Here is a 25,489-nt window from a genome sequence, read left to right on the forward strand (position 1 = left end):
CGACTTCCTTTCTGTTCACCCCTCCCCCAACCAGATTGTCTATTTCAAGGGGGCAGGGACTATTTCTAGTTCACTGCTAGGTCCCCGTGCCTAACACGATGCGTGGCACCCGACAGGTGTTCCATAAGTACCTATCCAGTGACTGGATGAATAAATTGCAATTGTTTGTCTGTCTGTCTACCTACCTACCTATCTATCTGACACTGAATGGAGGGGAAGGAAAGTATTTAAAGCACAAAAGATTCCTTAGTCTCAGTTCCAGACTGTAGAGGAAATGCTCGACGGAATTCCCAACTTTCCTCTCAGGATTAGAGTATGCAAACATTATATTTAATACCATAAAACTTCTTTTATAAAGATGATTTTAGTTTCTCCTTGGAGGTTTACGCTGTACAAAAGATTTTTTATTTTTATTTTTTACGATTGGAAGTAACACTTTTGTAGAAGAAAATGTAAATAGTGCAGAAAGCACTAAAATACAAAGTGAGAGTCCTCTGGACTGCAGGCTGGGGAGAGAGGGCGGGTGGGGGAGTGCACTGTGATGGAGACAGCTGGAACGGGCGGCTGCGTCACAGCAGCTGTGCCGGTGGGGCTCATCAAAATGTCCCCATGCAGAAATTGGCCACATTGGACTCCCTTGCTTGACTGTTTCTATCCTTTGCCTGTTTTTCTGCGAAAATACCTTTGTTTGTATTTATTTAATTTGTAAAGCTTGTTGTATATTAAAGACCTTTTTGTCTGTCAAATTAGTTACATCCCCCCCCCCCAAATTATTGCTTATCTTCTAACTTCTTGGTGTTTTCAGCCATGATTTTTATTGTGTGGTTGGTCCCAATAATTCTTTTTAATTTTTTTTAAACATTTTAATTTATTTTTGAGAGACAGAGCACGAGCGGGGGAGGGACAGAGAGAGAGGGAGACACAGAGTCCGAGGCAGGCTCCAGGCCCCAAGCTGTCAGCACAGAGCCTGACGCAGGGCTCAAACCCACAAACTGTGAGATCGTGACCTGAGCTGAAGTCGGAGGCTCAACCGACTGAGCCACCCAGGTGCCCCCAATAATTCTTCTTTTTTAATGCTTCTTTATATTTGAGAGAGAGAGAAAGAGAGCGTGAGAGGGGTAGAGAGAGAGGGAGACATAGAATCCGAAGCAGGTTTCTGTGTGTCAGCACAGAGCCTGATGCGGGGCTTGAACTCACAAACCGCGAGATCATGACCAGAGCCCAAGTCGGATGCGTAACTGACTGAGCCACCCAGGTGCCCCTGGTTCCAATAATTCTTTGTTTGATGTCTCTGCCTCTGATAGCATGCTTAGAAGGTCTCCTCCACCCCCAGGATTATCAAAGTGTTCAGCTACACGTTCTTTGAGTACTGTCATGGTTGCACCTCATTTTTCATGTTTAAATTGCCAGGGCAACCCGAATTTACTTGATGAACATAGACATCTCCTGAGTGCTTATGACGAGCCAGGCTCCGTTCCACATGCCTTATGTGGATCGTCTCATTTGAATGCTCAGTAACCCCAGAGGTTGGTGCTAGTAGGTTCTTTGTTTTCACAGCTGAGGAAACTTAAGGACGGGAAGGTTGGGTACTTATTCAAGACCACACAGCTGGCAAAACCTGGTCTATCCAGTGGTAAAGCCTACACAAGGTTGTAGTGAGGATTAGAGTCAGCATGGGTGACTTTCTGGAAAAAAGGCATTCAATAGAAGATAAAGTTCATTATGATTGCATACTTCTCATAAGCATAATTTCTGATGGCTGCATATTATTTGAAAAATGGTATATTTTTGGGGCGCCTGGGTGGCGCAGTCGGTTAAGCGTCCGACTTCAGCCAGGTCACGATCTCACGGTCCGTGAGTTCGAGCCCCGCGTCAGGCTCTGGGCTGATGGCTCGGAGCCTGGAGCCTGTTTCCGATTCTGTGTCTCCCTCTCTCTCTGCCCCTCCCCCGTTCATTTTCTGTCTCTGTCTGTCCCAAAAATAAATAAAAACTTTGAAAAAAAAATTAAAAAAAAAAAAAAGAAAAATGGTATATTTTTAAGGGAAGTACACTTCTGAAATATTCCTTCGAAAGCATGTTTAGAACTCCATGGTAACAAAACCTTTCTCTTTTAAAAAGTTTATATATTTCTTTTGAGAAAGAGGTTGGGTGTGCGGGGGGAGGCAGAGAGAGAGGCAGAATCCCAAGCCGGCTCCACCAAGACAGGGCAGAGTCCGATGTGGGGCTTGATCCCATGAACTGCAGGATCATGACCTGAGCCGAAATTGAGTCAGACACTTAGCCGACTGAGCCACCCAGTCACCCTCAAAACCTTTATTTTAAGGAACAATTGTCATAAAGATAAATCCTGGAAGAATCTGTATGAACATGTGAAGAGTTTCATTGGATAATGGGATTATTATAATTTTTTTAAAAATCTTTTTTCTCTCTGTATTCCAGTTTTCATAAAAGGGTTAAAAATTTTTTTCTGATCTGAAAAATAGCCACAATAACTCCTGTTTTTTTAAAGGCTATGATAAAATGGTGCAGCTGCTGTGGAAAACAGTTTGGTGGTTCCTTAAAAAGTTAAATATATAGAATTACCATATGATCCATCAATTCCATTCCTAGGTATTTACCCCAAAGAGTTCAAAGCGAGGACTCAGATTCTTGTACACCACTGTTCATAGCAGCATTATTCACAATAGCCTAAAGGTGAAAACAACCGAAATGTCCATCAGTAGATGAATGGATAAACAAAATGTGGTACATACATACAATGGAATAATTATTGTAAGAAGGAAGGAAATTCTGATACAGTGTATAACATGGATGAATGTTGAAAACATGCTAAGTAAAATAAATCACACAAAAAGACAAATATTGTATGATTTCATTGATAAGAGGTACCCAGAATAGTCAAACTCCTAGAGACTGAAAGAATGATGGTTATCAGGGGTTGGGGGGAGAGGAGATGTGGAAGTGATTGTTTATTTATTTATTTTTTAAAAATATATGAAATTTATTGTCAAATTGGTTTCCATACAACACTCAGTGCTCATCCCAACAGGTGCCCTCTCAATACCCATCACCCACCCTCCCCTCCCTCCCACCCCCCATCGGCCCTCAGTTTGTTCTCAGTTTTTAAGAGTCTCTTATGCTTTGGCTCTCTCCCACTCTAACCTCTTTTTTTTTTTGGAAGTGATTGTTTAATAGGTTTCAGTTTGAGATGATGAAAGTTCTGGAAATGGAGAGGTGAAGGTTGCACAATATTGCGAATGTAGCTAACGCCACTGAATTGTACACTTAAAAGTGGTTAAATGGTAAATTTTTATGATTATGTATATTTTACCACAATAAACAGTGACCACAACAACATTGATGTGAAGTTCTTAGCACAATGCCAGGCTTACGGGGAATCTTCAATAAAGAAGAAATGTTTTTCTACTAATTACAACCATTTAAAGAAGGGGCAGGCTTCGTTGGGGATGGAATTGGGGGTTCCTTGCTACTGGAAGTGTTTAATAGAAGGCAGACCAGACTTCTTAAGTTTCAAATACAAATGAATCACTTGGGGATAGTGCTAAAATGCAGATTCTAATTTAGATAGGTCCTGTGTGGGGCCTGAGATTTTTGAATTTCTAGCAAGTTCCAGGTGATGCTGATGCTACTAATTGGCCACATTTGAATAGCAGAGCACTAGATGATTTTTGGTTGGGGGAGGTATGTAATCATCTATCAGATGGAGCAATGAATTAGATTTCTTCTGCTCAGTATGGTGGCCAACTCACCACATGTGGCTATGGAGCACTTGGAAAGTTAGTCTGAACTGAGATGAACTGTGAGTGTAAAATACACAAAAACTTAGTATATAAATAAACTGTGAAATATCTCAATAGTTTTTATACAGATTATGTTCCAAAATGATATTACTTTGGATATATTGGGTTAAGTAAAATATTGTTTAAAAATTTTAAAGGGCTATGAATGGAAGGTGATTGGGCAGTATCTGGAGGGTGACACAGGATTAGAAGAGGATTTTCTTGTTTTGGTACCCTGGGAAGAACATGAAGCTATTAGGAAGGATAAATGGAGGGAGAGGTTGGCTGTCCAGGATGCAAGGGAATGAGTGAGGGAGTGAGATTTGTGAGAAGCCAGGAGGTAAGACAAGGTTTATGAGGTATATATACAATTATGTAAAAGATGGAGAGACTGGAAGGAGACACATAGAAATGTTAATGGTGTTACCTGGGTAGTTGAGGGGACTGGAAGGAAACACATAGAAATGTTAATGGTGTTATCTGGGTAGTGGGGGTGATGTTTACGTTTTATTTTACTTCTTTTGGATTTTTATCTTCTTGTTTATGATTTTTATATTTTCCCTTTCCCTCTATAAAGATACATAACTTTTAAAATTGGGGAAATGTGGGAGGACCATAGGTAAGAGGTAGCAGAGACACTGACTTCAGCACAAGGCCACCCTGTAGGAGCATGGGACAGAAACGTGCACATCACAAGAATGATAGCATAAGTATGTGTGTATGTCCCAAGAGAGGGCTAGAAGGAGGCTCTCCACACTGCTAAGAGTAGTAGTCTTTAGGTATTTGGTTTTGGGGTGATTTTTTACGTTCTTTCCACTTCTGTGTACAGTTTAAATGTTTTATGATGACTATGTACTTTTTTATAATCTGAAAAAGAAGCTATTGTAATTTTGAAAAATAGGTGTAGACTTCATCACGAAAAATAATTGTCCCGCTAAATTCTGTGTTGATAAAACCTCATCTTAGGCTCTCATTCTGCTGATGTGAAAGAAGCTAGTGGCCATATTGTGAACTGCCCATGGAAAGGGCCATGTTGCAGAAAACTGGGACAGCCTCAGGAGCTGAGAGTGGCCTCTGGCCAACATCGAGCAAGAAACTGAAGCCCTCAGTGCTACAGCTGCAAGGAAGTGAATTTCACAACAACCTGAGTGAGCTTGGAAGTGAATTTTTTCCTAATCAAGTCTTGAGATAAAAACATCTTGATTGCAGCCTTGTGAGACCCAGAGCCCAGGACCCCATTAAGATGTGCCTGGATTCCTAATCTGCAGAAACCAGAAGACAATAAATGTGTGGTGTTTTAAGCTGCTAAATTTGTGGCAGTATTTTTTATGCAGCAATAGAAAACTAATACAGCCTTCCACCAGCAGTGTAAAAGAATTTGAGATGCTTTCCACCAACCCCCTTCTTGTCAGTCCTTCTAACTTTGGCCATGTTGGTGGGTTTGTATTGTGATTTTAATTTTAATTTTCTATATGCCTAATAATACTGAACACTTATTCATATGCTTATTGATCATTTGGGTGTACTCTTTTATGAAGTGTGTTTCAAGTATTTTCCCCATTAAAAAAATTGAGTTTCCTGTCTTTTTTTTCACGGGTATGCAGACTTAAGAAAAAAAATTTTTTAGATTATTTATTTTTTTAGTGTTTACTCAGAGAGAGAGAGAATGAGCAGGGGAGGGGCAGAGAGAGGGAGACACAGAATCTGAAGCAGGCTCTGGGCTCCGAGCTGTCAGCACAGCACATGGGGCTTGAACTCATGAACCGTGAGGTCATGACCTGAGCTGAAGTCGGACACTTAGCCGACTGAGCCACCCAGGCGCCCTAAAAAAATTTTTAATTATTGGAGTAGAACTGACATACAATGTTATATTAGTTTCAGGTGTATAACAGTGATTCGACAATTGTATATGTTTACACATTGCTCAGCATGGTAAGTGTTCTTACATCTGTCACTATACAACATTATTACAATGTTATTGACTATATTTCCTATGCTGTACTTTTCATCTGCGTGAGTAATTTATTTCATAACTGGAAGTTTGTACCTGTTAATCCCTTTCACCTATTTTGCCCATTCCCTCATCCCCCTCCCCTCTGGCAACCACCGGTTTTGTTCTCCGTGTTTATGACTCTTTGGGTTTGTTTGTTTTTCAGATTCCTTTTTTTTTTTTTAAATGCTTACTTATTTGCTTTTGTGTGAGAGAGAGAGAACACACGCCGAGGAAGGGCAGAGAGATAGGGAGACACAGAATCTGAAGCAGGCTCCAGGCTCCGAGCTGTCAGCGCAGAGCCCAACTTGGGGCTGGAATTCATGAACCATGAGATCATGACCTGAGCTGAAGTCAGACACTTAACGGACTGTTCCACCCATGCTCCCCTGTTTTTTAGATTCCACATATAAGTGGAATCAGGGGCACTTGGGTGGCTCAGTCGTTTAAGCGTTTGACTCTTGATTTTGGCTCAGGTCGTGATCTCATGGTTTGTGGTTTTGAGCCCCACATTGGTCTCTGTGGAGCCTGCTTGGGATTCTCTCTCCCTCTTTCTGCCCCTTCCCTGCTCTCTCTCTCTCTTAAAATAAATAACTAAACTTAAAAAAATAATTGAAATCATATGGTATTGGTCTTTGTCTGACTTGTTTTAGCACAAAACCCTTTAGATACATCCATATTGTCATAAATGGCAGGATCACATTCTTTTCTATGACTGAATGATATTCTATATACACACTGAGTTGCCTGTGTTTCTTTTTATTTAAAAAAAATTTTTTTTTAGAGAGAGAGAGCGAGCGAGCACATGTTCAAGAGTCGGGGAGAGGGTCAGAGGGAGAGAGAGAATCTTAAGCAGGCTCCACGCTCAGTGCAGAGCCTGGCATGGGGCTTGATTCCACAATCCTGGAATCATGATTTGAGCTGAAATCAAGAGTCAGATGCTTAACAGACTGAGCCACCCAATAGCCCTGAGGTGTCTCTGTTTTTATTGCTGAGTTTTAGGAGTTCTTTATTTATAATGGATGTGAGATTTTGTAGGACATATGGATTAAAAATCTCTTTTCCCAGATTGTACCTTGCCTTTTCACTCTCTTGTGTCATTGAATAAAAATAGTGTAATGGCTGACTTGTGATGTATACTTACACTGGAAGTATTCTAACAGAGACTGAATAACTGTTCATAATGAGTATTATAGAAGCAACCTCTAAATCTCCTTCCAACTTGAAGATTCCAGTATTCTATCTTCTTCAATACTTTATCTCTTGGAGATATCAGAATTCAGGCATAACACAAGACAGAGTATAATCAAATACTGGTCTGTGTGATAGAGACTACAAATAGAAGGTAATTAAAAAGGAAAATAGCCACCTTTGATAATGAGGATTAGATCTTTTGTATGTTTTAGAAAAATGTTGAAAATAAACTAAGCAATCAAATAGCAAATGTGTTAAATAAAAGTGTGGTATGTGTTTACAATGGTGCTACAAATGCTATTTTAAATTCATCTATTGTAGAACTTTTAAAATAAGTCATTTGAAAACAAAGTTCCCTTTTAACAGGTTTATCTAGGTGATCAGTGAGATTAGCTGGTGGTAGCAGTGGCTGAGGAGGCAAAAGTGCTGTCTTGTAGAAAAATTGGGTGATTTGCTCACAGAGGGGGCCTAAATTCTACAAGGTTCGGTGACCTGGATGTGAGGGACAAGACCAGGTCCCCACTGGAGACATAGACTTCACATCATTGGAGAGAGTACAGTTCTTCCGAATAGGGATTCTAAGCTATGAGCCTGTTTGGCTGGAAGGGAGTGCTTTGCTTAGATGTAAATGGAAGGGAATTCAAATTTTGTAAGGCATGCACATGGTTTTTATATTATCTATTTTTAGTAAGAAAGTTTTTGAAAGTAACAAGGGAATTATTTTTTTTTTATTAAAATTTTTTTTCAACGTTTATTTATTTTTGGGACAGAGAAGGACAGAGCATGAACGGGGGAGGGGCAGAGAGAGAGGGAGACACAGAATCGGAAACAGGTTCCAGGCTCTGAGCCATCAGCCCAGAGCCTGACGCGGGGCTCGAACTCACGGACCGCGAGATCGTGACCTGGCTGAAGTCGGACGCTTAACCGACTGCGCCACCCAGGCGCCCCAACAAGGGAATTATTAAAGCTGAATCAGTATAGCATGGTCGTTAAGAGCCTAGGCTCTTGAGTCAGACCCAAATTTGAATCCCATCTCTGCCATTACCAAGTTACTCTAGTAACTTCTTAAGACCTCAGTTTTCTCATCTACCAAAAGGGGAAAATAATAGTACCTGTCTCATTGAGTAGTTGTCTGCACATGAAGCTATTTGCCTCATGCTTGGTAATCATTGTACGTCAGGTGGTATTATGTGTGCTGCCCGAAGAAATTTTTTAATAGGAGTAAAAACCAAGGTGTTGACTAAAATGAGAAAGGTCCTTTCACAACAAAGGTATTCCAAGGATTAATTGAACAATCACTTATGTGATTGTTAATTCAACAATCACTTATGTGATGTTCCTGGCATTTACCCGCTTTTCCTTGTCCTCACCACACAAGCCCTGTTGTTTCGTATCCTCGCGTGATTTCGGAACGTTCGCGTGTGAGGTTTGAAAATCAAAAGTAGTCCATTGGCCAACAGAATTACCCAGGGTGCTTTGCAACCATTCCTTCTGGTACCAGGGGGCCAGAAGCTGGTCAGTGGGCTTGGTCAACCGGCTCGCTCGCTCGTCATTCTTCGGCTGGTTGTGAGGTTCGGATTAGCTTGGACTCCCCCGTCAGCACTTATACTCTCAAGACTCTAACTTTATGTGGTCCCACTTTCTGTTTCCAATCTGCTTTTTCTCAATCGTGTGCTTTGAGTACAGGGCCTGAGTCTGAGTCCTCAGTCGCTAATACCTGGCGTCTAGTCGGTGCTGAGGTTTATTTACTTACTTGATCTTTATTTTCTTAACGACTTCGGACACTTCATTAAATACCGCTCACTCCTTACCCTCATTTTCCTACTTTTAACTCCTTTGCTCCGCCCCCTAACTTTCCCTCCTTTTTCGTACTTTGCGCGCAGGCGCCTTGCCCCACCCCTTCACTACAGTCTGCAGGCCCCTCGCGTCCCTTAGGTTTGGCTGGCCCCACTCTTCTTGCCCCCCCTTCCTAGTCCAATACGCGTCGCCACCCCCCCCTTCCTGCTCCTAGTACGCGCCGCACCCCCCCCCCCCCCGTAGTCCTGGTACGCGCCAGTTGCCTGGTAACGCGGGAACGAGGCGACATGTCTGCCCCCAACTGGAGAGCACGTGAACTGCAGAAGCTGCCAAATTGTCACGCCTTCCTTCTTTATCCCTACACATCCCAAAAGTCAGGTTGCCCTCTCTGAGCCTTTGCACCCGCAGCCTGCTCGACTCCCCCGCTTAGACCTCTGTAGTTCCCGCCTCTCATTTTGCGCCTTCTTTTCTAGGCTTTGAGGAGGCGGTGTTGGAATGCCGGAGCCACCACCGTTGCCGAGGCGACAACTTGGTTACTTCCGTTGGTTTCAATGCTTCCGGGTTGGCGTTGCGGTGCCGCTTCCGACTGTGGGAGCCTCGGCTTCCCAGTCGTCCGCTGAGCCTGAGCAGGTGAGGGGGAGCTCCTGGACATCCAGGCTGGGGAGCGGGGCTGGGCCGCGCCAGGCCGCGCGGGGCCGGGCTGGCCTTGTTCCCGGCCTGGGAGGGGCTTAACGGTCCTTTGATCTCTCTCTCCCCTCAGCCGAGTCCCTTCCCTGTCTTTCACTCTTCTGGCATCGGTGGTTTTACTTCTTCGATTGAACCCTGCTTCCTCGACCCCCTTGGGAGGCCGCCTTCTTCAGGCGCCTCCCTTCTCTCCACGAACTCGCTCTGACAGCTGAGGAACTGGCAAGATCCTGCTACCCAGAGGGTGAATGGGTATCTTTCCTGGAATAATCCTAATTTTTCTAAGGGTGAAGTTTGCAACGGCGGCCGTGATTGTAAGCGGAGTAAGCAAACACCTCCATTGTGTTAGTGTGAGGGATGCTGTTAAAAGATGCTCCCCTTCAGTTTCTACCCCCCTGCCACTCTTTGAGGTCAAGGCATTGAAGGCATCTATTAAAATGCAGTTCAGCTAACTAATTGGGATGACAGCTATTCTCAACATGAATTAGTTTCTCAGATAAGGTAACAAACAGCAGGGACGTTTGTAGCTTGCTGTCAGTGTTTCCTTGTTTTTTTTCCAGGCTAGGGATGCTTAGAGTTATTGTGAACTTTTGTCTTCATTCCCTACATCATCAAGTTCCTTTGTGTCTCCATTTTAGAAGTTTATCTCTAACCTCATTGTCAACAAGCATCTTGTCTGCTTTACTTCACAACATCCTAAGCTAGTTTCCTTGCCTATCCTGTTTGGAATCCACTGTTTGCGGCAGCCTGAGTAGGCTAACTAAAATGTGGTGGATTTCCCCAAGTCCCTTCCCTGTTCAAAAACTTACAGCCTCCCTCCCACCCTGCCAAACACATATTTTGGTTTCAAGCCTTTCAGCCTGTTTCTTTATCATACTTCTTGTCTGATAATTGTATCAATCTGTTAAGAGAATTCTCTGTTCAGGTTAGGTTGCAATATTCCTTCTCAGAACAAGCTATACTGATGCCTGCCTCCACATGCTGTGTCCCCCCCCCCCCATGTTTGTGTCTCTGTTCATCCTCTTTTCCTCCTCCACCCCTCCCTTACCTAGACCTATCCTGATTCTACCTGTACTCTGTCAAGGCCCATTTTAAGTTCTCTCATCTCCACAAGCCTTTCAAATTATTCAGGCCTGTGCTGATTGTCTCCTTTACCATGCTTCTGCTCTTACAGTTTGTACTATGTAATTTAATACTTACTTTTTTCTCTAATGAGAAACTTTGATTTCTTCCACCAGACTATAAGCTCTTGAAAGGCAAGTACTCAATTTCATACAACTTTATCCCCACCCCAATCTCCTTGATTATCCAGGAAAGATAGGTTGAATGATAAATACTGTCCTGATGTTAGAGCATGTGTTCTGTTTTTTTTTTTTTTTTTTAACATGAGGTTTATACTCATAGCATGTTGCAGGTTTGGGCATTTTGTGTGCTTTCAATAAATATTTGCTTCATTCTCCATTATTACTTCCCAAGTCTGAGTATCTATAATGCCTACTCTTTTTAAAAGGAGAAAGTGAGAAAAACACTCAAGATTTTTCTGACCAGATCTTTGGAGTAATGTAGGGCTATGTAACTTGTATTCTAGGACTTTCTTCCACTCTCTAGGCTATCAGATTTTCCTTAGTCAGACTTCAGTATACACGTTTGCATTTTAAATACATTTTCATTGGCTTTTTTATGCGATGAATATTTAAGGTTTCTGTTTTAATTCAGATGTGGTTTGTTTCCTTTTACCCATATCTGGGGATAGCCCTCACAAGTAAAAATCATTTTTAGTGTGCTTGGGGTCTTTTACACAAGTAATTCTCTGTAACAAAATCAACGGGGGAGAATTAGGCAGAGAACCTCTGACGATCAACAAAAACAAAATGTTGTTTACAGAGTGTAGCATTGCTTTGGTCCAGCAAGTTAACTTTCTAAGTTCTCACATAATCTTTTACGTACACACTGCATACATAGATAAAGGATAGTACACGGGAACCAACCAAGTATTTAATAGATGTATACCCAATTCTGTGCAAGCTATTCTAAGGGTTATGAAAAGTACTGTGAGACATGGTGTTTGCCTTCAGGGATCTTAGCTAGTTAAGAGAAAAATAACATGGAGCAACTGGAAGATAAGCCTCATCCTGTGTGCCTGAAATTAAGATATACAAGGGGGTGAATGAAGGTTCTAAAAACATTGCACAACTGTGGAATAGGTATGACATGACATGTATGCAGACTTAAAGGTTTTAAGGTGACATTTTAATGATTCAGTAGTGTGATATGGTCTCACAAAAATGACTGCCATTTTCAGCTGTAGTAATTGAAGTATAATATAGTGAGTGATGAAAACTATTGTGGATATTTACCCTGAGAAAGATAAGATATAGGAGGGCATGATAGCTGTCTTTAAATACTTGAAGGACCCTGTAGGGAAAAAGAATACATTCGTTTAATATTACCTCCCCAAATGGGTGAAAACTAGAGGAAGGCAGACTTCTGGCTCAGTACGAGGAAAGAAGGTTTAAAATCAGACCTAACTAAAGATGATAAAGGACTTTTTTGTAACAAGATTCTTTCCTAACATTGGAGGAAAAGGGATTTTACTGTCAGATGGGGGTGGGGAGGTGACAGTGGTAGCAGTGTCAAATTTGTCCAGTGGTCCTCAGAATTTTGGATTTCATGGATCAATAATATTTAAATGAAAGTGTGGAGAGGAGACATAAATTAAGGTAGCCAGTCTTATTTTGCTAAGAAAGGCACTAAACAAAGTCAACTACCAACTATATTTCATACAAGAAAGGTGATTTTAAAAAATGCTCCAGGAGTAGGAAGAACAGGATTTCCTAATAGATAGTCCTTTAAATTAAATACATTTGGCTGAAGAAAAAGGTATTAGGTGCCCTTATTTTCTTTATTTCATCTCAGAATTGTAAAAACTTCATTAAGGAACCACTGGGCCGACTGACTTGAGATTCTATTCCCTGCTATGGCTCTGCCCCCTGCCTTTAACTGACTTATTATTATTGTTCCCTGAGCACATCTTCCTTATTAAAAGTCTGGGTAGCAGGTAATAAAGTTCCGATAGAGGCTTTCTCTGTAATGAGATGAATTGAAAGAAGTTGTAAAAAGAAAGCTTTGGAGAGAAGCATAGCAGCCATTTGAAATGCTTGACTGTTTTGGGAAATCTCTAAATTGTGGGGGGAAAATGCCCTCTCCATTGACCAAACTAAGAGAGGGGATATGTCATGGTCCTTGCTTTTCCATGCTTCCCCTCTCGCTGTGTGTGTCGTGTGTTACTGTTAATTGTAATAAAATGTGCGCATAAATGAAAATGTTAATAAGATAATATTTAGTACTCAAGACTCATTTCAGACTGTAGCTGGTACTAGAAGTGCCTATTCCTGCTTTGTTTTCCAGAATTCCTTTCAATAATTTTCCTCCAAAAGAGCTATCTGTTCCCGACTCTGTATATCAGATGGACTGGCTGATCCCACTAAGCTTGAAAGGAAGTTTCCATAATTATGGAATATTATTTCCATAATTATTATTCCATAATCCATAATTATTCCATAATTATTTGTGGCTTCTAACTAAAACATTTGTCTGCATGTTTGCTATCCTCTTTTGGGAAATTGTTCATTTGTGCTTAGTTACAGAGATTTCCTTCTGGGGAAATAAAGCAAAACCTTGTCTCCTCTAAAAAGAGACTGTGACTCAATGGTGCTAACCTCAGATTGGGCTGTGGGGGAGGTGGGCAGTAAGTAATATCTGCTAAAATGTAAATTTTAGTACTTTTCAAAATGTAGTAATGATAATAGCTAATAGTTGAACTAGAGGGCGCCTGGCTGGCTCAGTCTGAAGAGCATGCAACAATAAACTTAAAAAAAGTTGAACTAGGTGGCAGGTACTTTTTCACGTATTTTACATATATCATTTAATTTTCACAACAAACCTATAATATAGGATTTATAATTATCCCCATTTTACAGTTCAGAAAGCCCAGGCATAGAGTGGTTAAGTAACTTGGTCACAGAGCTAGTAAGTGGTAGTGTCAGGGTTTGAACTTAGGTAGTCTTACTTCAGAGTCTTTATTCCTGACCATAAAACATTGGAAGATATTTTTGAAATTCAATAGTATATGTACTGTGAAGTTCTGAAAAAGGAATATTTAAAAGAAATCTGAGAGTCCATCTTAAAAGATTACTTCCAGCTGGACCAGGATTTAGGAGGCAATGCATAGAACAGTAGTAGTTCTTAAAGGATGGAAGCACCAGCATTATCTGAAAACTTGCATATTCTCAGGCAGGACCCAGACCACTAATCAGAAATTCTGAGGGTGGCCCAACACTCTGTTTTGTTTTTTTTTTTTTTTTTTAACATTTTTATTTATTTTTGGGACAGAGAGAGACAGAGCATGAACGGGGGAGGGGCAGAGAGACAGGGAGACACAGAATCGGAAACAGGCTCCAGGCTCCGAGCCATCAGCCCAGAGCCTGACGCGGGGCTCGAACTCCCGGACCGCGAGATCGTGACCTGGCTGAAGTCGGACGCTTAACCGACTGCGCCACCCAGGCGCCCCCCAACACTCTGTTTTAATCTCTCTTCTAGATCATCCTGGTGCACATAAAATTGGAAAACCACTGATCTAGAGGGCAGAACTGTGGGGAAAAGAATCCAAGAGAAATAGTTGAGTGATAGGAAAAACAAAAATGAAAAGATTGAAGATGACAGGTCTAATGGGGGTGGGATGGGGAAGAAGGCAAGGGGACTGGGAGTAGAATACATTGTTAAAAAGTCAGAACATCAAAGAAAAACATTATTTGTATGTATGTGCTTAAAAAGACCAAGGAAAAAGAGTCACTAGATGAATGTAAGTTAAATGTCAGGGAGAAGAGAGACATCATTTATATTATTTTCATTCCTCTGGGAACCAGAAGAAGATGAAAAGATACTTAGCTCAGCTTGGGCTTTGTGAGGAGAAGCTGTGTATAGCTAGAAGTAGCTAGATGAATTAAAACCCTGCAGTTTAGTGGAGAGATGAGAGGGCTAAGAATATGAGAGGGTAGTGGTGTCAGCCTTTGCTTTGCACCTGAATCAAGATAACTGAATACCATGAACTGCTTTTATGAGATGCCTCAGCCTATATAATTTGAACTCCAGGTTCCTTCACTTGTAATTGTCTAGTTGAATGTCTAAGTTGGTTGTGCTGGATGGACTGAAACCTCTTCTTTGGGTGGGGCTATGGATAACATTAAAGAAACTAGAGAAAGAAGGGCACAAGTTGATCTTTGAGGGAATTGCACGCCTACCCGTACAGAGTGGCAGTAAAGAACACATTCATGATCATCCAGTACATAAAACAGGATCCCCCATTTTGTTTCATTCCACTTGGTAGGGTTTTTCCTCTACATCTGCTTCATTTACTAATTTTGTTGATATAAATAATGTGATCAAACACTAACAAATGCTCCTCACTCTTGTGCCTTGTTCTGATTTGTGTTTATTTTTAGCCCCAGAAAAGTGCCACTGTAAGCCATGAGATGTCTGGTCTGAATTGGAAACCCTTTGTATATGGCGGCCTTGCCTCTATTGTTGCTGAGTTTGGTAAGAATGTGAAAACTGACAAGTCTGCTTCTTATGGTATAGATGGTAGCTTATGGTGACAGTTATTTTTGGGGAAAATTAGAGAAAAAGTGAAAAGAAGCTCACTCTCTTTGTTTTAAAAACTATTGTCTCTAAGCCATCGAGTAATATTTTCTAAAAAAGTACTACTAATGGTATGGTGAGTGAGGTTAAGAAAGTCAAACTTAGGGGGTGCCTAGGTGGCTCAGTTGGTTAAGCATCCGACTTTGGCTCGGGTCATGATCCCGCAGTTCGTGGGTCTGAGCCCCGCATCAGGCTCTGTGCTGACAGCTCAGAGCCTGAAGCCTGCTTCAGATTCTGTCTCCCTCCCTCTCTGCCCCTCCCCGACTTGTGCTCTGTCTCTGTTGCTCAAAAATAAATAAATGTTAAAAAAAATTTTAATAATAAAAGTCAAACTTAGGAAGATTTTTTTTTATAGTTTAATGATTTGTTAATTTGCTCTAGGTTTAAGTAATGTACATGAAAAGATAAAGGGAGTTCGACAATATAGGGGTTTCTGCTATATTTTTGTACTAATGGTCTTTCCTTTATGCTAAGTTGTTTATAACTTTCTTAGTATTCAGACTTTTTTTCTTTTCTTTTTAAAAGTTTATTATTTATTTTGAGAGAGAGAGAAAGCAAGCATGAGTGGAGGGTGGGGCAGAGAGAGAGGGAGACACAGAATCTGAAGCAGACTCTGCACTGTCAGTGCAGAGCCAGTGGGGGGCTTGAACTCACGAACTGTGAGATCATGACCTGAGCTAAAGTCGGCTGTTTAACCGACTGAGCCACCCAGGCATCCCCAGACTTCTTTTTTCAAACCTCTGTCCCATTAAAAAAAAATTTTTTTTTTAAATTTTTTTTTTCAACGTTTTTTATTTATTTTTGGGACAGAGAGAGACAGAGCATGAACGGGGGAGGGGCAGAGAGAGAGGGAGACACAGAATCGGAAACAGGCTCCAGGCTCTGAGCCATCAGCCCAGAGCCCGACGCGGGGCTCGAACTCACGGACCGCGAGATCGTGACCTGGCTGATGTCGGACGCTTAACCGACTGCGCCACCCAGGCGCCCCCAAAAAAATTTTTTTTTAACGTTTATTCATTTTTGAGACAGGGAGAGACAGAGCATGAATGGGGGAAGGTCAGAGAGAGAGGGAGACACAGAATCTGAAACAGGCTCCAGGCTCTGAGCTGTCAGCACAGAGCCCGACGTGGGGCTTGAACTCACGGACCGTGAGATCGTGACCTGAGCCGAAGTCGGATGCCCAACCGACTGAGCCACCCAGGCGCCTTTCTGTCCCATTTTAGAAGAAAATTGATTAATAAGATCAAACTGGATTCTTCTCTATTTGATTTTAATTTGGAAATATTTTTTAGATTGTGTTTTTTCATCTCCCAATTTTCTCTTTCCTAAGCTATTTGAAAGTGACCCAACCCATTAATCTTTGTTGACTTTCTTGGCACATGCTCTGGCGTTATGATACCAAAGTCATAAGTGACCAGAGCTACATAGTCACCTTGTTAGCTTTAGACTTCGAAATATTCCCTGCAACACATCTTGTCAATGTAATGACCACTTTTGTGTGTGGAGGTAACTAAAGAAGTTTGGTTAAAGACATTTCCCAGGCACTATGTTGGTTATTAGTCCAGAATTAAACGTAGAACCAAGGTGAGTCGGCCAAGTAGGACTTTGCTGTTATCTTTCATAATATTAGGGAACTATTTGTTTCTTGTAAACAGATAAAAGAAAAAAAAACTCACAAAACTTTATAATAGTATATAAGAGTACCTGGAACAGCAATCCCATGCTTTCCCATCTTCTTTGTGAAAAATTAGAGAGATTTATGAAGAAGTGGGGAGTCAAGGTGGGGGGGGTGCAGAGGAAGATTCAAATGCCAAACTGTATTATGTTAAAGATGAAATTAAAACATCATTTAAATTATTTTGTATTTGCAGTATATTAGGACCATCTTAAAGCATTTTATTATATCAGTTTCAACTATACTGTGGGCCAAATCCTACTGCCTAGATACAGTACAGTATATTTCACTTTACCATATACAACTCTTCTGAAAGTGGTACTCTTAGTAGAGATATCCCCTATGTGTTATAAAAAGGACTTCATCTTATGTTTTCAAATTGTCTTTGGCTTAAATTCAGCCAAAATTTAACCATGACTCTTTGGAGAAACTTATAAATCAGTGTGTTCTTTCATAGGAACTTTCCCTGTGGACCTGACTAAAACACGCCTTCAAGTTCAGGGCCAAAGCATTGATGTCCGTTTTAAAGAAATAAAATACCGAGGAATGTTTCATGCCTTGTTCCGAATCTATAAAGAAGAAGGCGTATTGGCTTTGTACTCTGGGTGAGACTGGATTCTTTCTTTACCTCTTGAATAGAAACACTTTCAAAAAAATTTTTCTGATGTTTATTTATTTTTGAGAGAGAAAGACAGAGCATGAGCAGGGGAAAGGCAGAGAGAGGGAGAAACAGAACTTGAAGCAGGCTCCAGGCTCTGAGCTGTCAGCACAGAGCCCGACGCGGGGCTCAGACCCACGAACCGCAAGATCATGACCTGAGCCTAAGTCAGACGCTTAACTGACTAAGCCACCCAGGCGCCCCAAAACACTTTTTAAAGAAACTATGTATTTCAGTGGTCTGATAGTGTGTGCCCTTCATATTCACCATTCTAACTTGTAATTCAATATTCCTGTGCAAGTTTCTATTTCACTTGCTTGTAAGTCTTGAGCTTTAGATTTTGTGTTCATCTGGCTTTGCGTGATATATTTTAAAACGGATATCTCATTGCAGCATTGGCTTTCTCCTGTTTTCCTGAGAGTCATCAATAGCCCCTGTGAATAGCAGCACCAATTAACGGCTTATATTTCTGTGGTATTCTTCCTGAGTTGCCAAATACTTCTTTTAAAATTTTCCTCTTTAAAGAAATACTATTCTGGTAGTTTAAGCATAAAATGCAGAATGTGAGAGAGGGAGACCGATCTTTTTTTGTCAATTTTTAATTAGTTATAGGTTTGTGGTTTATTGTCCATTTTGTCATGTATCTGCTGCCAGTTTCCTAGGCCACTCCTGCATCTAGGTTACCAGTTTACTGCTCAGAGAAGGGACATCAATTTTATTATTAACCTATGTTAGACTTAATTTTGAAAGACAATTTTCTTAGGGAAAAAAATCAAGTAATACATCTCGAAGCAAGTGAATCATGGATCATCTGTTTCACCTTGTTCTTTAATCAGCATGGACAATCACAAGATTATTTATTTCTAATAGCAAGCAGTAAAGTCAGAAATATGCATATTTAGTCATCGTTTTTAAAATCTTAACCATCCAAGCTGCTGTCATCTTTCTATTTATAACTACTAAAGTATAGTTCTGCAACTTGGAAGAATCTCAAAGGGGGTATGAGTGAGAATGTCTTCAGTTTATAAGCAGAACTTAAATATGGTGAAATCTTGGCTCTAGTATCTTCTGGATAGATGAAAGATATATGTACAGCTGTTAGGAAGTAAGGTTGATTTTTTTAAAATCTCCATGAGGTGAATAAGGGTGTGTACTTCTTTTCCTACATTGCTAGATTCAATTTGCTAATATTTTTTTAAGGATTTTTGCATCTAAATTCATGAGAGATATTTTCCTGTAGTTTTTCCTTTTTGTACTCTTTTTGTCTGGTTTTGATATTGGGGTAATACTAGCCTCATAAAATGAATTGGTAAGTATTCCCTCTCCTTTTTTCTGGAAGAGATTATGTAAGATTAGTGTTGATTTTTTTAGGTGTTTGGTAGAATTCCCCCATTGAAATTGTCTGGGCCTGGAGATTTCCTTTTTGGGAACTTTTAAATTATGAATTAAAATGTTTTAATTGTTATGAGACTATTCAAATGATCTATTTCATGTTTTTTTAATGATTCCCATATTTTTATCTGTTTCATTCTGAATTTTGGTAGTTTGTAGTTTTTGAGGAATTAGTCCATTTCTTCTGAGTTGTTGAATTTATGAGCATAAAGTCATTTATAGTAGTATTCCCTTATTCTTTTAATGGCTGCAGAATTTGTAGTGCTGTTGCTTGTTTCATTCCTGATATTGGTGACTTCCATCTTTTTATTACTATGAACCTTGCTAGAGGTTTATCAATTTTATTGATTTTTTTCAAAAAAGCTGGATTTGTCTCTATTTTTGTTTTCAGTTTTATTAATTTATGCTCTTTACTATTTCCTCCCCTTCTGCTTGCTTTGGGTTTATTTTGCTCTTCTTTTTCTAGTTTCTTGAGTTAGGAACTTATGTTGATTTGGGATTTCCCTCCTTTCTAATGTAAGCATTTCGTGACGTAAATTTCCCTCTGAGCATTGCTTTGGCTGTGCCCTATGTATTTTAACAGGTTCAATTTTCATTTTCATTCAGTTCTATGTATTTTAAAAATTTCCTTTGAGACTTCTTGTGAACCATGGATTATTTAGAAATGTGATGTTTGATTTCCAAGTGTTTGAGGATTTTCCTTACTGATTTCTAGTTTGATTCCATTATAGTCAGAGAACGTACTCTATATGACTTCAATTCTTTTAAACTTGTTGAGTTTTGGGGTGCCTGGGTGGCTCAGTCGGTTAGGTGTCTGACTCTTAATTTTGGCTCAGGTCATGATCTCATGGTCTGTGGGTTCAAGCCCTGTGTCGAGCTCTGTGCTGACAGCATGGAGCCTACTTGGGATTCTCTCTCTCCTTCTCTCTCTGCCTCTCCCCTGTACTCGCTCACTCTCTAAATAAATAAATAAACTTAAAAAAAATAGTTGAGTTTTGTTTTATGATCCAAATGTGCTGTCTCTTGGTGAATGTTCCACTATGCTTGAATAAATGCATATTCTGAAGTAGTTGGGTGGAATGAGGTGAGTAATGAAAATGAGTAGACTATCTAGATGTGTTTAATCTGCAAGTGCACATTGAGTATAATTGACTTTTTCTTTCTTTTTTTGGCAGAATCGCTCCTGCTTTGCTAAGACAGGCATCATATGGCACCATCAAAATTGGCATTTACCAAAGCTTGAAGAGATTATTTGTAGAACGTCTAGAAGGTCAGTATAGACTTCTTCTCTTTTAGGGTGATACTCAGAGGGATTATCAAAATCATGCTTACTAAGAAGCATTCATCATAGGATGCTTGAGAGTGGATGACAGTCATTGCAAGGACAAAGCGAGTTCATACTGACTTGGGATTAATCCTTGCAGGAGTGATCTATGAGTTAGAAGGACCTGCTCTTTAAGTTTGTCCCTTTTTCTATCAAAGAAAAAAGAAGGCTTCTGGTCATCACAGAGGGAACATGGACAAGTTTGTCCAGAAAATTAACGCTATCTTCATTGCCAAAAAGACTTCAACTATAAGCAGTTCTGTAGCTGCCAATTTTGATAAGCTTTTGTTAGATGGAGTAATTTTAGACTATTCTAGATTCTGTTGTACCTATGGCCACCTTACCCACATTCAGCATTATCCTATGTCTCTATTATTGTTGCTGTAGCATTTCTAGCCTGATATTGTACTAAATGGTTATTTTACCACAGGGCTGTTGCATGGTTGTGGATAGCTGGAGAGCCTTTTGATTAGTAATGTCCTTTGAGTTACTTGATTGTCCTAAATTGACTTTTTCTGGAGCCTCTTCTTTGAGGATTCTGAAGGATTTACTTCCTAAAATAATTTCCTTTCACAGATGCTTCACTTGGGTTTACCTAGTTTCTGTTTGTAGGCTCTCCATGGTAAGAAGGCATGGTGAAGATGGAATTTTCATTTTAGAATATTATGCTCTGTTTCTTCTTCTTCTTTTTCTTTTTCTTTTTTTTTGGCTGAGTGGATTTAATTTCAAATGACTAGTTTTTCACATTTGAACTACAGAAACCTGTAAATAGAGGCCAGTAGATATCAAGGCCAGTCAAAATTAATATTTAAGTAATTTTTTTCTGTTACCCGTAAGCTTTTACCTTTTAAGATTCTGTTGCTACGTCTTTAGAGTTGATGATTCTCCAGAAAAATACTTAAAAAAATTTTTTAGGTGTTTGAAATGATTGAGGAAGAAATACCATATTCTGAATTTATGTGGGTTATTGCCAGTTGCTCTATACAGAATAATAGGACATGTGCTAGTGTCCTTTAGAACTACCTTTAAAAAATAGTGATTTATGTTTTATAATTTTTATGTTTCAGTGATGATATGGGATCTAGAAATATTTGAGTTTTTTTTTTTTAATTTTCATAAGCTTTGTGGTTCATTTCTCACAGTCAATTCTCTGCCCAGGGTTCCCTTTCTCTGAAAGATCAGTACTTTATTCTCAGAAACTAGTACTTAATACAAGCAGAATTTTTTTTCCTTTTTACAGATGAAACTCTTCTAATTAATATGATCTGTGGGGTAGTGTCAGGAGTGATATCTTCCGCTATAGCCAACCCCACTGATGTACTAAAGGTAAGAGAGGTCTGGTAGCATTGGATGTATGCAATGTGATGTGAAAAGAGCATGAACTTTGAGTCAGATCTCCACTTGCCAGCTGTAAAACCTTTGGCAAATCACTTAACTGTGTTAAGCCTTAGTTTCCTCATTTGTAAAATGAAGATAATTTAGTACCTATTGCATAGGTTTGTTTAGGATTAGAGATAATATGTGTAGACTGCCTATCACACTTGGTAGATTGTAGATGCTCAGTAAATAATAGTCAATTTATTATGATATGCATTGATCCTTTGGTCTTTAGAGTATGCAGAGCTGTATAAGATTCTTTCCAAGGACTATGTAATTTTAAGGGAATCCGTTTTCAGATACCTCATTTCCATTTATATTCTTCTAAAATTGATCTGAGAAAGAACTTGTGTTTTTATTTTTAATAGTTCTTTTCCCACCTTACAAAAGAAAGGCATACTCCCAACCCATTTTAAATCTCAGTATGGTATATTGACCAGTGGTGTAACTTGGGGTACCAAACAAAGGGATACATCAAAATATAGTTTTTGGAGAAGACTCCTTTAATAGCTAATTGAGGTACATTAGTCTATAATGCATCTATCTTTTCTTGTCTTACCTATATTTCCATTAAGGATGAGATTTGGCTTTTAAATGGTATATTTTGGTTTGTGTTGGGATATTCTGAATACAAAACTCGAACAGTATAGGTTAGTGGTATTGATTTTTAAAAATATAATTGGATTTCTTTCAGATTTTTATCAAAAGACAGGATGAAACATTCATTTTATAATATTAATCATCATCTTATTTTATCTCATAAAATGGTAAACAGTTTCTACATAGTTACTAACTTATTTAAACTTAGGATTAATTAAAAGCACTAAATATATGATTATAATGTGTGAGAGGCTCACAAGTTTTTGAGAGTTATTTTAGAGGGAATATGAGAAAAAAGAGGACATATGCTTTATTTATTTGAAACCATAGGTGGTTAGGTTAGTGAAGGAGAGATCTATTGCAATTCAGAGAGTTTTGAGAACCAAGAGAGTGACATGAAAAACCGCACACAAGAAAGAAACCAGTGATGGTTGATGGAGAAAAGATATGAAATGAACTTTCTAGGTTAAATTGAGAGTAATATATACAGAATTTTTATCACTTTTGATTTGAGGAGTAAGTATTTGTGAAGAGAAGTGATTGTATCCTAAAACTCTAAAATATTTGCAATATAATTACACTTGACCTTTTCAAGAACAATAATACTTAACTCCCTAAAGCTTCCTTTCTTATCCATGTGGATCCTAGATTTAATCACCTAAGTGATTCACTTCAATTTCCTGTCCCTTTGACCTGCCTGGTACAATTACAACCATTGACCCATGCTATAATCTTCCTTTTCCTTTCTTATACCTGGGTAGGGCTGAAGGCGCTGGGGGTGGGGTGAGTCACAAACTTAGACTGTGATGGTACCAATATAGGATCTATAATCATAATTGGGTTGTTCAGTTCTTGCGTATATCCTTGAACAGCTCTTTCTTTGATCTATGTGTTGCTTCCTTGCCTTTGTATATATAGCTCTCTGACTGTAATGCCTTTTACCCCTTTTCTCATGAATTTATCCTTCAGGACTGCTCAGGAACAGAGCCAGGACTAGGATGAGACAAATGAGGTGCTCCTTGTGGATGCAAAATGGAAGGGAGCACAAAAGAAAACCACCTCAGTAATCAAGAGAGATAACATTTAAAAAAATTTTTTTAATGTTTTTTATTTTGAGAGGAGCTCAAGCCAGGGAGGGGCAGAGAGAGAGGGAGACACAGAATCTGAAGCAGGCTCCAGGCTCTGAGCTGTCAGCACAGAGCCTGATGTGGGGCTCGAACTCATGAACCACGAGATCATGACCTGAGCTGAAGTTGGACACTTAACCAACTGAGCCACCCAGGCGCCCCGAGAGATAACATTTTTATGCAATATTTTTCAAAAATTAAAATGAATGCAAATTATTCACGATGAATAAAGTATCAATATTTTGTATAATTCATCTCACCTCCTCACCCTAATCTCATCCTGTTGGATTCTGTCTTTAGTTAAATTTTTGATACTTGGTTCATTGTGGGTTTTTCTGCATTCATTTTCATGTCTTAAAATATTGAATTATTATTTGGATTACTGAGGTTTTTTTGAGTCCCCCTCCTACATTTGGTGCCGGAGGAAAGTGCCATACTTGCCTCACCCTAGTCCCAGCCCTGCTCAGGAATCACTTCCTTAAAGAAGTCTCCTACTTGCTTCACCCTAGTCCCAGCCCTGCTCAGAAATTACCTCCTTAAAGAAGTCTCCTACTTACCATAGGATATTTGTAGTTTTTTAAATTTATCTTTGTAATAGTTTCTATTCCGATTTAACTGAGTTTAGGTTTTTATCTCAAAACTCTTAGTAGTAGCAGTTGACTTCCCATGTAAAAACATGCTGTTGTCTCCTGATTTACCAAAGACATTTATTGAAACCTAGAGTTGTGCATCCTGAAAATCAGGCCCACATTTGGGCCACTAGTATTTAACGACTGGCTGCTATGATTCTATGTGTGCAGTCACGGGGGGATTTGTACCAAATCTTTCATGTGGCTTTTTTTTTAATTTTTAATTTTTGTTTATTTTTGAGAGAGAGAGAGTGCATGCAAGCTGGGGTGGAGCAGAGAGAGAGGGAGACAGAATCCAAAGCAGGCTCCGTACTGTCAGCACAGAGCTCAATGCAGGTCTTGAACTCACGAATGGTGATGTAATGACCTGAGCCAAAGTTGGACGCTTAACCGACTGAGCTACCCAGTTGCCCCAACTAATCACATTTTAGAAGAATTATTTTCTACCCTCACTGAGTACTTGTTCTCTTTTTCCCAGAATTTCTTCCAGCTCTAGAATTGATTGACTTAGTATAAGGAACGTGAGGCTAATGAAAATCATTTTTTTAATTAAAATTTTTTTTAACATTTATTTATTATTGAGAGACAGAGCATGAGCATGGGAGGGACAGAGAGAAGGGGAGACACAGAATCTGAAGCAGGTTCCAGGCTCTGAGCTGTTAGCACAGAGCCCAACACAAGGCTGGAACTCACAAACCGCGAGATCATGACCTGAGCTGAAGTCTGACACTTAACCAACTGAGCCACCCAGGCACCCCTGATGAAAATAATTTTTATAAGACATACTTTTACACAAATTACACTTCTAAAATATATAGTTTGTCATTAATTTCATCAGAATAGCAGGGTAACATTTCTGAGAATTCCCAAATACTGTTTTCTTCATTTTAAATGAGTGAAACCTCTCATTTTGGTCTCTGTTAAAACAAAATGTTCACCCCTTCTTACTTTAGATTCGAATGCAGGCTCAAGGAAGTCTGTTCCAAGGCAGCATGATTGGCAGCTTCATCGATATATACCAACAAGAAGGTGCCAGGGGTCTGTGGAGGGTAAGTACTCTTTATTCACCTTTCCTATAAATTTGCAAAGAATACTTCTTATACGAAGCCATAAAATTATGAATTGTCATCTTACGCTGTTTAATTTTTTGTAACCCAGAACATAAGGTAAGAAACTTTCTTATCACCTATGAAAGGACCAAAACTTACCAGTTTCTTTATTTCTGCTTAATGTTTGGGGGTGTTTGTGTGAGAGAAGTTAATGACATTACTTGAGATAGTCATTTTGATTTGTTTAAATTCACAGTGAATTTAATTCTTCAATACATATTTTTGCCAGTTTTGTACTAACGCTGCACTATATGTTTGTGATAGTCTCTGATTACCTAAAACAGCTTTTCTTAACCTTATAAAAAGTAAAAATTGTACTAAAAATATTGAGATCTATAAAAGAAAAAAATCCAGTATTATTAACTAGAGATAACACTGTTAACATTTTGCCATTTAATCTTCCAGTCTTCTATCTACTCCTGTTTTTGTTTTTATT

At 39.4% G+C, this 25,489-nt stretch overlaps 1 protein-coding gene across 3 annotated transcripts in view; it reads left to right on the forward strand.

The window, feature by feature from the left end:
• Positions 1 to 9,333: 9,333 nt before the first annotated feature.
• SLC25A14 (solute carrier family 25 member 14) overlaps positions 9,334 to 25,489 on the forward strand; it is a 58,969-nt gene continuing 42,813 nt past the window's right edge. For 2 of the 3 annotated variants that reach the window (XM_032592036.1, XM_030305067.1), the window contains exons 1-7: positions 9,365 to 9,411; positions 9,542 to 9,788; positions 14,967 to 15,060; positions 17,295 to 17,442; positions 20,063 to 20,157; positions 21,452 to 21,537; positions 24,898 to 24,993. In XM_032592036.1, coding sequence (XP_032447927.1) covers positions 9,714 to 9,788; positions 14,967 to 15,060; positions 17,295 to 17,442; positions 20,063 to 20,157; positions 21,452 to 21,537; positions 24,898 to 24,993 — 594 coding nt within the window. In that variant the 5' untranslated portion in view covers positions 9,365 to 9,411; positions 9,542 to 9,713. Of the gene's footprint in view, positions 9,412 to 9,541; positions 9,789 to 14,966; positions 15,061 to 17,294; positions 17,443 to 20,062; positions 20,158 to 21,451; positions 21,538 to 24,897; positions 24,994 to 25,489 lie in introns of all 3 variants that reach the window. The other variant, XM_030305065.1, reaches the window with a different exon arrangement.

This window comes from Lynx canadensis, chromosome X (assembly GCF_007474595.2).
Source record: "Lynx canadensis isolate LIC74 chromosome X, mLynCan4.pri.v2, whole genome shotgun sequence".
Lineage (NCBI taxonomy): Eukaryota > Metazoa > Chordata > Mammalia > Carnivora > Felidae > Lynx > Lynx canadensis.